Genomic DNA, 17,165 nt, shown 5'->3' on the forward strand with positions numbered 1-17,165 from the left:
CAAATCGAAATATACATTAATTTATGATATTGTTACAAATTTATGAATGTAAGTAACAATTAAGAATCCGAAAACCCGCTGCTGGGTATGAGAATTATATTAACAAGAAATTATTCAATATAGAAGCGTTACACTTGATTATTTATTGTTAAAAGTTTTGGCGAAAACTCTTCCGTTAAGGAGAAGGGTACGACTGACGACATATCTGATTTTCACTGTACATTGTTATTAAGATTTTGTATCACTGTAAGTAACTTAAAACAGCCGAGATGGTCCTGTGGTTAGAACGCGTGAATCTTAACCGATGATCGTGGGTTCAAACCGGGCAAGCACCACTGAATTTTCATGTGCTTAATTTGTGTTTATAATTCATCTCGCGCTTGACGGTGAAGGAAAACATCGTGAGGAAACCTGCATGTGTCGAATTTCACTGAAATTCTGCCACATGTGTATTCCACCAACCTGCATTGGAGCTACGTGGTGGAATATGTTCCAAGCCTTCTCCTCAAAAGGGAGAAGAGGTTTTAGCCCAGCAGTGGGACATTAACAGGCTGTTGCTGGTACTGGTACTAAAAGTAACTTTAATCGTCCCTTACATTGCCAATGCGTCACCAACCTTGGGGACTAAGACGTTATTCTTGTGCCTATACTTACTGACTCACTCACCCTTCAAACTGTAACACAATAAGACTAAGTATGCTGTTTGGCGGTAGAAAATATAAGTAGGTGGTACCTAAATCTAGTGATCTATCTTGTTGACTAATCATAGGTAATTATATAATAAGCTACCTTGGTATATAATTATGGTTGAATCGGAAGTTGATATATTGTAGTGTAATGTAATTCAATTCTATTGTTGTAAATTATAATGGTGTATCACACTACTGGCCTACTATTGTCGTAATTTTTTTTGCATATGCCGATGTTGTTTCTTATATCAATAAATAAATAAATATGATTGCATCACGTCAGATATCTTTGCGTGATGGCTAAGAGGGCAGAAGAAGTAAATCTCGGCCAAAGTTCAAACCCAGTTGAGCACTATTGAGATTCTATATGTTTATGTATTGTTTATAATTCATCTCGTGCTCGTCGGTGTTACGTTTCAATGTGTAACGTTTATACCTGTAAATGATTCGCTTGTTATATAATGTTAATAATCATAAGATGTTCAGACTAGTGGGAATTTTGTTTCGTAAATGTTTGATGAAAAAGAGTATCTACAAAGTTTTTCGCCGAACGTACCGAATCAAGTTAGTTTTATATATTTTTTGTAACAGAATGTATGTGGTCACCACCGCCCATAAACATTGGCACAGTGAGAAATATTTCTTGCATTGCTATAGAAATATTACATCGCTAATGCGTCAACAATCTTGGTAACTAAGATGTTATGTCCCTCGTGCCTGTCACTCACCCTCAACCCGAAACAACAATACCGAGTACTGCTGTTTTGGGGTAGAATATCTGATGAGTGGGTAGTACCTACCCAGACGAGCTTGCACATAGTCTTACCTAAGTGTGTATTCCATCAATCCACTTTTGAGCAGCGTGGGGGAATAAGCTCCTAACCGCCTCCTCAAACGTAAAAGAAACCTTAGTCAAGCAGTGAGACGTTAACAAGTTCTTACTATACTTAAATCTAATTTCTAATTACTTGATAATTTCATCCGTTGCATCTACGCCTGCACTTTGTTATGTCTTAGACGATCATCGGAAACTTTTGTTGGTATTGATTTGTTAATATTTAATATTTATGAAATTTATTACGTACCGTTTGTTTCCATAAAAATAGAAATAAATAAATTGAGATAAAAAATGACATACATTAAAAGAGAATTTGTAAGTCTCATTAGACAATAAACAGAAAATAACAGTCTTACTTATAAACCTTGGTAATCTCCCTTTGTCGACGTTCGTATTCACGCACACGCAATTTTTTTTATATAATAATAATAAGATTTACACGAAGTAACAAAACTCCGTTTCAAGGTCGACTGACTTTAACTCGTACGACGTGAATATAAAGCGAATAACTTTCTTTTTTTTATGTCTAATTGCTGTTGACCCTCCCGGCTTTGACGGCGTCACCGGGCGCGAGTACTTCGCCTTGAAGTTGGAGCCACTTCACTGTATTTTTTTCTGAATTGTGTATTGCTGGCCTTGGCTGCGTCTCCGGTTGCGGGTCGAGTACGAAGACAAGCGTGAAAAGGAGAGCCCACGTGATAGTTGAGTTAGACGATCGTTGTAAGGGTGTCTTCTGTGAGAACGCTCCAGCTTAGTATGTTGTAATGACGGAGGCGCTTTGCGGAGCGCGTGCGTTTGTCCCGTCTGTCGACGTTGCGTTGCAGGCCGAGGACTTCGTCTTCGCGGTAACGGCGCAATGTGGAAACATACAAGTACTTATATATATTGCCTGTATCAGTACTGGCCTGTACGACCAGTAGATTCGGGTGTACTTAATCGTTTTTGAAGTAACGCATTGATGCAGGTCTTTTACTCGGTGCAAGCAAAGTACCAACGTACTTGTTACTTATTAAATAAGGATTCGGTAGTATGCAGCGGTTAACGTTTTATACAGCGCTAATGTCTATGGGCGCCGGTGATTACTGACCCGGTGGCCGATTTGCGAGTCCGCCTACGTATTCTATATAAAAAATAGTTAGGGTCCGTTCACACAGACCGGCTCGGAGAGCATCGGCCTGCTTTTTTCTTTTCACACAGACCGGGTCGTATACGCTTGAAATTGGCCGGAGCGGAGCCGCCAACTATTTCACATCGACCGGCTGGAAGAGATCTGAAAGCAAAAGAATCTGAAAGAGCACGCAATCAGAGCCGATCGGCTGCGCGAGCGTGAAAGAGCACGCAAGCGGAGCCGGTCGGCTCCTTTTATTACTTCACACGAAGCGCGTTCAGGCATTTTTAATGACAAAAAAGGTGCAAATGCAAAAATAAACTTTACTACAATCACTCAAAACACTGTTTCCAACGTGATAAAAATCTGCTCTCCTCTCCGAGCCGGTCTGTGTGAACGGACCCTTAGGCTCGAGCATAGTCGGTAGGGCGCCCTATATATACCGTACAGTGAACGTAACGTTAACGCGATTCAGGCATCGGCATCTATCTGCAGTATTATTTTACTTTTCAGCTCTACTGAAGTGAACACATTATACTTCATCGTATTTTGTAGTTCAGAATCACGTAACTTACTTATTATATAGTATTTAGTAAGCAATCATAATTATCTACCCGCATGTACACATTGCGCTAATAATACGTTTTACTGAGGGCCTCGTATGTTTTCTTCTCATATATTTATGTAAATAATACCTTGTACCTAATACAACTAAAAATACTAATTATGTAACTGCACTTTACCAATAATTTTGTCAAAAACTTACTTTTTTTATTTACCTACTTGTACTACAAAATAATTCAACAATTTTTTAGTATAAAAATAAAAATAAATCATAATTACTCAATTAAACTTATTAAAAAAAAACAATATCAATTGTTGTCCTGTATCAATTGTCATGGAATGCCTCGCCACTCTGCAATAACGGCCTCTTTCAGCTCTTGAATGGTAGTTGGAGCTGGACCTCGACTCCTAACACGTCTTTTTAAAGGATAAAGACGTGTTCTATCGGTCTCAGGACACATCTTTCACAGCCGTACGAGGTACTTGTAGGCTTCGTGCCTCGCGACGTTTACCTAGTCCTTCGTCAATTAAAGCAATAGCTAATACAACTTTGTGTGAGGTCATTGTAAGGTTTTTTTAAAAAGCTCTTCCGTTAAATCGTTAAAATTAAAAATAAACAAAATTCGCTTACTTTCAGAGTAAATGAACAGTATGGATGCTAAGGCAACAATAATACAGAATAACACAGATGGTAACGGTATCCACCTTTTAACCTGATTCTCATCAATTTAAAATTTTAAGGGGGTTAGCATTTTACTCGCAATACAAGTACATTACAATAGTGAACACTTAATCCTTTACTCAAAAACGCTAGGTGACAAAGAGGCCACTTGAACAGGGAGGGCGATTTATAGTGCCGCTGAGTGTATATATGTATTATTAACCTATCTATACCTTAAAAAATTTGCAGTGTTAGAAATAATTTGTTATAACAGAAACCCAATAAATAAATATAGAGTAAAATATTAAAACATTGGGTTTTGTAAATAACATTGTGTTATATAATAATATATATCCTCCATACAAGAGAATAGAGAGCGGCGTCCGAGAGTGGTCGTGTCGTTACGCCCTTAGCCGTCAGGGCATACGGCATGATACAGCATCTTACCCCGAGCTGCGCCAATAGATGTTTTACGTTAAAAAAATCATCGCCAAACAAACAAGCGAGCTGATCTTACCGTGCAGCCTGTGAATGTCCCATTGCTGGGCTAAAGGCCTCCTCTCCCGTTTTTGATGAAAAGGCTTGGAGTTTATTCCACCACGCTGCTCCAGTGCGGGTTGGTGGAATACACATGTAGCAGAATTTCAATGAAATTAGACACATACAGGTTTCCACACGATGTTTTAATTCACCGTAAAGCACGAGATGTATTATAATCACAAATTAAGCACATGAAAATTCAGTGGTGCTTGCCCGGGTTTGAACCCACGATCATCGGTTAAGATTCACGCGTTCTTACCACTGGGCCACCTAGGCTCAATATAACGCAGCTTGAATAATATTGAAATCGGCTGTTACGCTGTTTCGAAATAAACATTAACGGACGTACTTATAACGTTGTTTAGCGGGTGGTAAGTTAAACAATGCTGTGTCTCCTTCATTCGAATGACATATCGTTGTTGACAGAAAGAGCGAAATCAGTGTTTACCTAACCAGCCACTAAGCAGTGTTTATGTAAGGCGGTTAATGTTTAAACATGATTTTCCCGGCATACTTCGAAGAAAAATATATGGACAGCCTCGGGTCCTATCTCAGATCGGTAAGAGTTTCGTGTTTTCTAAGATCTGGGCTCTGATTATAAATGTATACACCATTACAAGGGATCGCACCGTTTTAGAGGAAAAAGACGTTCTATCGAACGAGTAAGCTGATAACATGCCGAGAGCCTAGTGGTTATTACATGACAATCTTAAAATCTTCCACGTATGTTTCCACTAATCCGCTTTGGAGCAACGTGGTGGAATAAACTCCGCAGCAGTTGGACATGTACTCTGTACAGGCTGTTGCTCTTAATCGAGAAAGCTTCTCTACCGTCTGGAAGCTGACTGTCTTCATCTCACCAGAAAGAAACATTATTGTTCAGTTTATTATGCAAAAGTTACTCCATTTGTTACGACTAAACCACTTAACCGATCGTAATTAAATTTTAAATAGAAATTGTCTGTGGCCATGAAATAACCATACACACAGATAATATTATTTAAGGGAAAAAATGACACAACCTAAGTCGCGAAGATCTAATATGAATATTCTAACTAATATTATAAACGCGAATATTCCATGCGATTTGATAGCCCTGCTATATATATTATAATAGTATGATCTACAAAAAGTTCTTGATTAATATATCTTTTTGTGATACAATATTTCACTTACCACTTATATCCACTTTAATTTACACCCAAAGCTTAGACAGCAACTTCGCCATATTAAAAACCTAATTGTTTCCCGAATCCACAATTAATACTATAGATTATTCAAGTTATCGACCAACGATATATAAGAGTATATAAACATAATCTATGTATATATGTACGAGTTTATATATACACCGGTAGTACATACCTAAAATTAACACACGTCACCTTGTCACTAATAAACGTTCAGCAAAACTCGATGACCATAAATAAACTCGAATTGAACGTAATTCGAATGATTAATTAGTTTCATAACAGAATACATATGTACATTCGATAATATATCCTAAATTATATATAATAAGGTTTCAATTTGTTTGTGTATCGTTCATATGTGCAATACGAATCAATTGAATATGTAAAAGTACTTATATATTTAACTTGCCAAAACAGTATTTGTGAAATCTGACTGTCTCATTGGTGTAATCGCAGGCGTATGAAGCTCCAGTTGCTGAGGTCTTGGTTTCAAACCTCGAGTTCACCCGGAGTTTGGAAATTGGCAACGCTAACAATTATGTCTCGGAAAGCACTCACTCCGGTCGTTTTGGATTGCCGTTCCTGATTACGAGAGAACCTGTGTTTGCTTGACCAGACATTTGATCACGATAATTTGTCTATCTTGAGAGAGGACGCCGTGACCGAAATCGGTCAGGGAAATCGGTCATAATCATTACTGAAATCATTGGTCACATTAACAAATTGCAGATGCTAATTGGCAAAAAAGTTTACGGACAACAGGACAATTCGATCACCCACCTCATTTACCCATTAAATTGTCAAAAATGGCGCTGTGCTCACTTGCTATTTTCAAACGGTTACGCTGATATGTATTTACTATTGTTTTATACCCGCAAACAGTAATACGTTGTAAGACGTGTTAAGGTTGGAAAGGAGAGTGAGCCAGTGTAACTGCAGGTGCAAGGGATTTAGCATCTTGGTTTTCATGGTTGGTGGTCCCTAGGCAATGTCTGTGATTGATGATTAATATTTCTAACGGCGTCAATGCCTGTGAGAGGTGGTAACCATTTAAAAAAACATTTATTTCAAGCTTATTAATATTTTTAATTTGTTTTATCTTACACTACCTGTGACTGCGGTTACGATTCTTATAAGTACATACACAAATACCATTAGACTTAAATATTATTATTATAACAAAACGGAAAAGCCTATGTTACTTCGGGATAAAGTTGCTCCCTACTATCTGTCAGTAGTTTTAGAGTATATCGTTTACAAACAAACAAATCTTTCCTCTATGTAACATTGATAATCTTCATTATATATATTTTTAAACTCATCTGTATTTGTTTAGCTAATAGAAAAATGTTGTTATAACATAAATTAAATATATTTAAAGTATCGTTGAACTAAATGTACTTGTATGTGCTGATAGTGGTATCCTGCACTGAATTCATTAGCGCGTGATAAGTCTACGTTGCGTTAATTAGACTACAAGTTTTCAATACTTGTATTATGTATCGTAACGATTAAAACCGATAAATGGATCGCGAGTTCTAACTCCGACGAGCGACACAATAATGTAACGTTTATAATAATCGACTGCCTCGTTGGTCTAGGTCTCGTCTAGTGCACAGCCCCTACGCCCGGGGTTTAAAAGATAAGGCGTAACCCTGGGGCCATGGATACGTGAGGTGGGGGTCTCGCGTGTCTTATTTCAGACGGCCCTGAGGAGGACGGCAGCCGAGATGGCCTCGCGCTGCCGTGTGCACTAGCGAGGAGTGCGGGGGCGGGATTACCTTCGCCCCCTGAGGAGAGCTCCGCCGAGCCATGAGCGGAGCAAAGCACGGGAGAGGCTGCGGATGCGTTATATCAACACGATCCCGCAGCCTCTCCAATCCGTGCCAAGGACGGCCATCGCAGTGGTTTTAGTGGGTAAGAATCCCACATAGCCCAGTTCTCCCCCCATGGGAGCTGGGTACCTTTCTGAAGGTTTCCACTGCGTGAAAAAAAAGGTCTCATCTAGTGCACCTGTGTTTGCGCACACACTTGTGCACTATAATATGTCCTGCGCAGTTGGCTATTCTCTCTTGAGATTGGCCGCCGTGGCCGAAATCGGTCTGGAGGACCCTTAATGTACCGATCTATACTAACATTATAAATGCGAAGTAATTCTATCTGTTACGCGTTTACAGAATACTGAACCGATTTTAATGACATTTGGTATGAACCACAAGAAATGAATATACCTATCTTAAACCTAAAAACGAAACGAAAACTAGTATTTAATACGATGTTTTATACTTAATTATAAAAAAATAATGTAATATTAGTGTATGTAAAGTTATTCCTTATATATAGATTGACTTTGTGCAGAAAGGGAGCTTGACGGTACATTCTCTTCCAGACAACCTTAAAACTTTTGCGAAAGGTCATAAGTAGGTATGTGATGAAAGTTGATTTGTATTATTATAAATTAAGTATGAATCGAAACGATTTAGTGGTTTACAACTCATGAATTTTAACTGGAGATTGTGGATAGAAATTCACGGAGTTTTTATCTGTACTTGTGTTTAGAAATCATTTCGTGTTCGGCGGTGAAGGAAATCATCGGGAGAAAACCTACATGTGTCCGATGAGAATATGCTCCATGTGTATCCATCAATCCGCATTGTGCATCGTGGTGGAATAAGCTCCAAGCTTCCTTTAAAGGAGAGTGGGCGTTGGACCCCCATTTACATTTAAAATGATCAATTCGTAATTGAATGTTTACATTTATCACTTCCGAGCCGAGATGGCAGTGAGTCAGGCGAGTACATGCGAATTGTTAACAAAAATTGAGGATTCACACACGGACGAGCAACAAACACAGTCCGAGTTTCGTGTAAATAATTGATGTCGAGCAGGGCAGTAACGGAGAAAACGTGAACTGACCCACGAGGGTCAAATAAATTCTGCCAACCCGCATTGAAGCAGTGCGTTGGAATACACTTATACTCTCTTAGCTCAGCAGTGGGACCATTACAGAGCTTTTTTCTTTACCATTCTCACTTGACACAGACATCCCTCTCAATGTTCGATATATTTCCTGTATTCTTAAATATTACGATTTGCTAAGTAACATACATTTCATATATTATATAATAACAGTCACACGGTTAGATTTGTATTATTCATGCCTGTTTCATATATTTTACAATAATGGTTGTCGTTTATCGTCGCTGACCCTTCCATAGAGTCGAAGCGTAAAGTTTATACGTATATATCCTAAATTAAATATTTCAATTCAATATACGAACTTATCTATCGCGAATCGTAAAAAGAGTTTTATAAATCGAAACGGTAGCTCCTGTGATCCTCAAACGTGAAATACAAATATTTTAAGAAAGAGGAACGACAAATGATCCACCTGATGGTAAGTGTTCACCACTCCCATAGGTATACAGTAACAGCCTGTGAATGTCCCACTGCTGGGCTAAAGCCTCCTCTCCCTTTTTGAGGAGAAGGTATTTTTTTTTTTTTTATAGAATAGGAAGGCGGACGAGCATATGGGCCACCTGATGGTAAGTGGTCACCAACGCTCTTAGACATTGGCATTGTAAGAAATGTCAACCATCGCTTACATATCCAATGCGCCACCAACCTTGGGAACTAAGATTTTATGTCCCTTGTGCCTGTAATTACACTGGCTCACTCACCCTTCAAACCGGAACACAACAATATCAAGTATTGCTGTTTTGCGGTAGAATATCTGATGAGTGGGTGGTACCTACCCAGACGAGCTTGCACAAAGCCCTACCACCAGTGGAGCATGGAGCTTATTCCACCACGCTGTTCCAATGCGGGTGAAATACACTTGTGGCAGAATTTCAGTGAAATTAGACACATGCAGGTTCACCGTATATGGTGAAGGAAAACAACATGAGTGCAAAGCACGAGATAAATTATAATCACAAATTAAGCACATGAAATAATAAACATGACAATAAAATAATAAATAAAATAATGAAAATTCAGTATTGCTTGCCCGGGTTTGAACCAACGATCATCGGTTAAGAATTACGCGTTCTTAGTTCTTCCATAGGTATTGGCGATGTAAAAAGTATTAACATCATAAACCGACCTAGGATTTGTACCCAGGCGTCTACATATACAGTCTTATTAGAAGTTTCGACATTGACAATTATTTTTTACTTTTCGGAGGTTTGTTTTTTGTATCGGGGTTATTTAAATTTTTAATTTAATAGATACGTGTATGTGTGAACGTATTGTTTCGAACTGCTACGCGGTTGGTCAGTAATAAACCCACCCAGAGTCATCGAAGTAAGTGGTATAGGATGTTAATAATTTAGTTCGCGCGCACATCGCGCACGTCGCGCACATCGCTACAGCGTCACTACTAGGCGTTTGCTCCGAAATATGAAAAGTGTATACGATTATTACATTTATATTTTTTTGATTTATAAAAAAAATACTAACTAATCGGTCTTGCCGGTTCTTCTCGTTAGAACCCTCTTTAAAAACCTTGTAAAATGTAGATTTAATAGCGCTTGTAAGAGAGCAATTTCAAAATAAACTGTACCCTTCTGTAAAAAAATATTTTATTCGTAATGTTGTATTTTATTACAAACTTTACCATAACGTATTGGGGAATATAGTTTATTATAGAGAAAAATAAGAAGGAACGCGGAATCCGAGATATTTTCTCTTAAATATCGAAACAAAACGGACTTTGTGGCGTAATAGTTTCCGTTGTGCGACTATATTTAAAAGCAAAATTAAAGAAAAGTATGAAACTCATAAGCCTTTTTTAAATTTGACTAAACTAGTAATCCGTATTGTCACTTGGTAGCCGTAGCTTCAAGGATTTACACAGAATAAATGTGTTTTATTCAGTTTTGTGACTCTGTCGCTTTTAACTTTGTTATTTTTTAATTTTACTCCGTAAATATAATATTTTACTTGATGTGAGTAGCTTTTTCGAAAAGTAATATATTTACTGGATACATAATTACGGCCGCACGGAATTAAATCGTAAAAACTCGTAGATTTCATAGATTTAACTTCATAATTTTGAAGGGACACACACAGTGACAAAATGGAAGTCTTAAAAGAAAAGGTTGTATTCACATGATTTCAAAATTGCCTAAATGTGTACCTATTATGACATACATTTTGCTTTCCGGCCTAGGATTTGTACCCAAGTGTATGTGTGAAAGTATTGAAAGAAACGTTAAATTTATGGCATATAATGTCAGTTGATCGTTTTTCTTATACTTTTATTTTCTTTTCCAAGTTTTTGTCCAACTATGTTTTTAGTTTCAGAATTGTAGCTGTGGCCTGATAAATTCGAAAATTTTACATTTTTTTTTTTTGTTTTGAAGTGAGGAACATCAGTACTACTGTAATAATACTATTTCACATCAAAAAACACATTATTTTAATGATAATGATTAAGAAAATAAAAAGTTTGATCATATTTTCTGATACACATATTATCTATATTGAATACATTTTGTAACAGTAATGTATACTGTTATTTGGTCAGTCGGGTGCAATATGAACCAAGTTTTATGCATTCCGACCTGTTGTGACCTGCTGTTCCGTTAAATGTGACCGTAGAATAAGTCAAAACGGAGGTCACATAATGCTATCTTCTTGTAGTTTTAAATTGTTTAACAATTACCTGTCCTACTTAAGATTATTAACTTTTTCATATCAAATATTACAAATATTTTGCAACATGTCAACAATTACAATTATTAAATAAAAGTGATTTATAATAGTAAAACTTGGTCACATACCTGAGGAACGAAATTGAAATACAGAATATTTCAACACTGCGTCCGCGCTGGCCACAAGTTAATTTGAAAATTAAAGCAAAATAGCGTCTCTCGATGAAGAATGATATATGTGCTGCCATTTCGTGTCGAATTGTTCCTTATTTAGACGATTTTATTGCAAAAAATAGCGGTCGCAATACAGATTGTTCCGGTTAGCTCAAATTTTCGGTTTTAATTTCGATTTATTTTAAATAGAAAATAAATGTTTTTGATACCTTTAACTTTTAAATTAGACTTTTAAGAATTCAAATTATATTTACTAAACCATTCACATACATGAAATTATTGGAATTATCAAGATAATCTGACACGGGTTGGGAGGGGGACAGGTAAATTGTTCTTAAATATTTTAAAATCTTTGTAAAATTTATATTTGGTAAAGTAACAACAAATCGAGAATTTATATATACTTTTAAAAATATCTCTTTTTCACTTAAATCAATATATTCTGCTAGACGTCATTCATCATGAAAAAATAATTAAACAAAGTTGAGGGACACGGCGAAAACCTACGGTACAATTTTTTTCGAAATTGCTCAAGAGCTCACTTGAATACAGTTTTTTTTTTGATTTCGTGAATAGTAATAGAGTTAGACTAAGACGATTTTATATAATAATATTATATATTCTTAATAATATAGATGGTCTTGATTCATCGTGATCCTTCATTGAGTGTCTGACTCGCCTTAGCGAAGTGAAAACATCCTGCCCGGGTCAAAAATTAACTTAAAACTCACGTTCAAAATGTATAAGTCTATTATACAAGATTATATATGTATATAGATGATAACAAAGCGTCACTGCCTCTCAGGTGTTGGTAGTTAGCTGTAGTGGCCCCTGATCCCGCAGTTCCAACCCCGGGTCGGTTGAGTATATGTATATATTTTGCAGAAAACAGCCCTCTAACTAATTTATAATCTCAACTCTATGACATCAGTAACAGCCTGTGAATGTCCCACTGCTGGGCTAAAGGCCTCCTCTCCTCTTTTTGAGGAGAAGGTTTGGAGCTTATTCCACCACGCTGCTCCAATGCGGGTTGGTAGAATTCACATGTGGCAGTATTTCAGTGAAATTAGACACATGCAGGTTTCCTCACGATGTTTTCCTTCACCGTAAAGCACGAGATGAATTATAATCACAAATTAAGCACATGAAAATTCAGTGGTGCTTGCCCGGGTTTGAACCCACGATCATCGGTTAAGATTCACGCGTTCTTACCACAGGGCCATCTCGGCTTCAACATCGGCTATGACATCATTACGTGAAAATTTTAAAGAAATAGGTGTTGTGGGTGAGGTGAAATTGACGGTTGCCTTACAGTAGATTTTTCATAATATATTGTTTATTAGTCGATATACATTAAGAATTAATAATATACAAGTAACAAGTAAGTAAGTAACAGCCTGTGAATGTCCCACTGCTGGGCTAAGGCCTCTTCTCCCTGTTTTGAGGAGAAGGTTTTGGAGCTTATTCCACCACGCTGCTCCAATGCGGGTTGGTGGAATACACATGTGACTGAATTTCAGTGAAATTAGACACATGCAGGTTTCCTCACGATGTTTTGTTGAATTATAATCACAAATAAAGCACATGAAAATTCAGTGGTGCTTGCCAGGGTTTGAACCCATGATCATCGGTTAAGATCACGCGCTCTTACCACTGGGCCATCTCGGCTTTATTAATACAATACATAATAACAAAATTGTAATACCTTCTCCGATGGCATAAATTACAGAGAACTTTTCTAGACAATGTTATACGCATATATAATGAAACAATAAATCCTAGAACTCATTAAAATAAAACCTTTTTAAATAAAGATGCTTGGACCTAAGATCGCCTGGCTTGTAACTGATCAAGAATACTAACCATGTACATATTTAGAGGCTTTAGTTAAAATAATTAATTGACGATTTAAAAACGCTTGATTGTGAAGTTTGCATAAATAAAATCCATTTGATTTGATGATTTAATAATAGTGTTTTTTTTTTATAGAATAGGAAGGCAGACGAGCATTTGGGCCACCTGATGGTATGTGGTCACCAAACGCCCTTCAGACATTGGTATTGTAAGAAATGTCAACCGTCGCTTACATAGCTAATGCGCCACCAACCTTGGGAACTAAGATTTTATGTCCCTTGTGCCTGAAATTACACTGGCGCACCCTTCAAACCGGAACACAACAATAACAAGTACTGCTGTTTTGCGGTAGAATATCTGATGAGTGGGTGGTACCTACCCAGACGAGCTTGCACAAAGCCCTACCACCAGTAAATATAAGTGTATAATCGTTACTTTAATCTGTTAGGTATGTGTGATTTTCGCGGGATCGAACTTCAGGCCAACTTAGGTTTTGTAAACAGCTACACCACACCGCGCTTCATTAAAAACAATATGATAATGTCCGCGTGACGCGTGCAACGATGGCCATAATTATCAGGTGTCGTGTTTGTCATATTTTACCGTAATAATTAACACAATAATTACTGTGTATGACGTCATTACAAGTTTTATTATCAACTAGCAGAAGCCGCTGCATCGCCAGCGTGGACGTTCAGTTTGTGACGAAAATCCTTAAAAAGCTGCCGTTTTAACGTACGTATATAATGCACATTAGAATAATACAAATAAAATATTTAAATTATTAGGTAGAGGCGGCAAACTAAAATAAAAAAGTGATTGTTTTGGTTTTGGTAACCGGCAAATAATGATTAACTTAAAAAGAGGCAGTTATTTCGAAATCACAGACATTCAATTTGATTTATTTTTATAGATTATAGATATACAAATAAGCAAAGAACATTTTGTTTTACTATTTACTTACGAGCACGAAGTAGCTGTGTAGATAAAGTTTTTAATAAGAAATATGTCGAGTGCGGCCTCCGGCGGTGACATTAGGCCGGCGGGCGCGCGAACGTGTCGGAGAGGGTAAAAGCCGTGCTGTCTCTAAGACCTCACTCCGAATCTCACTCGTGAAAGTACGCTAATTTGTTGCGTGTATTGTTTAAAGTGAATGTTAAGCTACCAAGGGTTCAGAAGTAGATTCTACCGAGAAGAAGCAAGAAACTCGGTATTGACTCTTTTTCATCAATTATCATTTATTTGTCACTTCTACGTCTTGATATCTCATTTGGATGTCTTGTATCTCCGAGGCTACTGCTCCGCGGAGCCGAATGGAAACTGCGCTAACTAAGCTATCCGATCACAGATTTTCTAACACGACGACGGGCCGGTTGGCGTGGTCGGTAGATACTCGCCTTTCACGCCGAAGATTGTAGGTTTGATTCCCACCCAGGACAGACATTCGTGTGCATGAACATGTCTGTTTGTCCTGAGTCTGGGTGTAATTATCTATATAAAAATGTATTTACAAAAGAATAACAGTATATGTAGTATATCAGTTGTCTGGTGGTAGTTGAAATACAAGCTCGTAGATTTTTTTTGGGATCAGATGGCCGTGTGTGAATAATGTCTCAGGATTAAAAAACCAAGCAACAATAACTTATGTTGTTGTGTTCACTCACCCTTCAAACAACAATAAGTATTACTGTTGTCGGTAGAACATGATGAGTGAGAGGAACCAGCCCTACCACTAAGTAAATATACTTTGATGATATTGTATATAATTAACGAAAACAGTCACTTCTATATCCGGCTATGACAAATAATTAATTATTTTGACACACACATATCTTGATAACTGTTTTCCTTATTATTGCACTTTAGGAAGCGCAGTCAGAGTAAAGATCGTTTGCTTCTTACCGTTTGCATATTAAGACTGATTTTGCGAATGGTATCGTTTACTAGTCTAGCTGTGTCGCTTGGTTTCGCCCGCGTGTTATATTTGAACATTTTAAACTTCTTTGTTTTTTTGGATTACACTTAATTGATGATAGTGAAACTACCTCCGGTTCGGAATATAACCTTTGATCTGAGAACAACCGGAAGTTATCTTATTCTCGATATGATAAAGATTAGACAGAAGGCTATCGTCATTTCCATAGTGTGTTATAATCTATGAGCTCTATAATTGTATGATCATTATTATATAACTTTTTGCGCACAAACGTATTTTTGCAATTTTATGTATTCATATACACATACATTGCATATACACAACTAGATTAAAAAAAAACCGCTAATTCTGTTTTTTAACATGCTTATATTTTAGTTTTACTATTTGTAATGTATGTTGAATAACCGCTTATTGGCCTGACACGGGGATTGAACCCAGCACTTCGAGATCTGCAGTTGGCGAATCAACATATGTTTCTAATCGCCATTTACATAAGACGGATTGGGTGTAATACAATAAGAAACAAATGTATCTTGCACCTTATGTACCTCATACACTTGAGAGTACTCATATATAAGTTCCTTCCACAATCGGTTGCCTCGAAGAGATCGCTATGTTGCGTTGAGGGCGCCAAAGCTTTAAGCTAATTAGCTTAAAACCATGTGTTATGTAATTTTTTTAATGTTTGTGATTTACGATAAGGTATATTCTATCTATTTTGTACTTTAACCCGTTGAGATTCTTTCGCCGGTTCTTCTCAGGTCATGGTATTTCTTTTCCGAGCCGGTGGTAGTTTCTAATTTGTCACTTACTTATGTGCTTCTATGTTGAACAAAGTATTTTGATTTGATCAATTAACTATAACTTTTGTATATTACCGTATTTGTTCCAGCATCGATACATGGCCCGCGATGTCCACCAACAATGGGATGACGATGGCTACTCGGAGAGGGACAGCGACGACAGCCCCATACTCTCATACAGGTACACTTTATTATATTCTACAAATAGTAACAGCCTCTCTAATATTCTTTTCGGTAGGTAGACTAGCAAATTGTGGTAGTAAGTGGTCACCACCAGCTGTATTGACGATTTAAGAAATATTAACCATCGCTTACATTGTCAATGCACCACCAATGGGAATTTGTTGTTATGTCCCCTGCGCCTATACATTCGCTTACTCAACCTTCAAACAGGAACGCAACTAGTTTGGCAGTAAAATATGTGGTGAGTGGGTAGTACTTACCCAGAAGGGCCAGCACAAAGCCCTACCGCCAAGTGTATTTTGCGACACTATTATCAGTAGTATCTATCTCGGTTTGTTTCATACTGGTATAATGTGTAAGTCACGTTACACACACATACACACACACACACACACACACACACACAAACTTGTCGTCGTTGTGTCGACGATCGATGTTCGTTAACACAAACGCGTTGTTTTTTGTGTGCGTAATTATTTATGTTAAATGTTTATCTGTAATTGAATTGAAAATCTTGGCTTGAGGTCCAAGTTCTTCTCACTGGGCCATATCGGTTCTTCATGTGATCAAAGGTCAAAATTGTCTAGTGAACCTTACCCTCCCCCCCCGCCGAGGAATTTGTATAACGTCTTCATGTTGTTAATTCCAGATATGATAAGCACCGTCGCTACGTGCCGCTCGCGCGCGACATCAAATTCGAGAGGGAGCGCCGCTGGGCGGTGACGGCGGTCGCGAAGTGCTCGCTCTTCAGCACCGCCATGATACTGTTCTGCGTCCTGTTGTACATCCCCGTGTACAACAGGGCGAACGATCAGCTACCTAAAGGTGACGACTTCGTTTTAATATTTAATACGGTCTGTTTCAAAGCTTTTTTTTTTATGAAATAGGTTGGCGTACTGGCAAAAAGGCTACCTCATGGTAAGTCGTTACCACCATAGAAATTGGCGATGTAATAAATACAATCA

General features: G+C 37.6%; 1 protein-coding gene across 2 annotated transcripts in view; it reads left to right on the plus strand.

Annotated features, from left to right (window-relative positions):
- Nucleotides 1-17,165, plus strand: part of LOC126779282 (uncharacterized) — a 37,967-nt gene that overhangs the window by 3,382 nt on the left and 17,420 nt on the right. The window contains exons 1-3 of one of the 2 annotated variants that reach the window (XM_050503260.1): nucleotides 13,959-14,013; nucleotides 16,107-16,198; nucleotides 16,850-17,025. In XM_050503260.1, the coding sequence (XP_050359217.1) occupies nucleotides 16,116-16,198; nucleotides 16,850-17,025 (259 nt within the window). In that variant the 5' untranslated portion in view covers nucleotides 13,959-14,013; nucleotides 16,107-16,115. Of the gene's footprint in view, nucleotides 1-13,958; nucleotides 14,014-16,106; nucleotides 16,199-16,849; nucleotides 17,026-17,165 lie in introns of those variants that run through there. The other variant, XM_050503259.1, reaches the window with a different exon arrangement.

Source organism: Nymphalis io, chromosome 28 (genome assembly GCF_905147045.1).
Source record: "Nymphalis io chromosome 28, ilAglIoxx1.1, whole genome shotgun sequence".
NCBI classification, from domain to species: domain Eukaryota; kingdom Metazoa; phylum Arthropoda; class Insecta; order Lepidoptera; family Nymphalidae; genus Nymphalis; species Nymphalis io.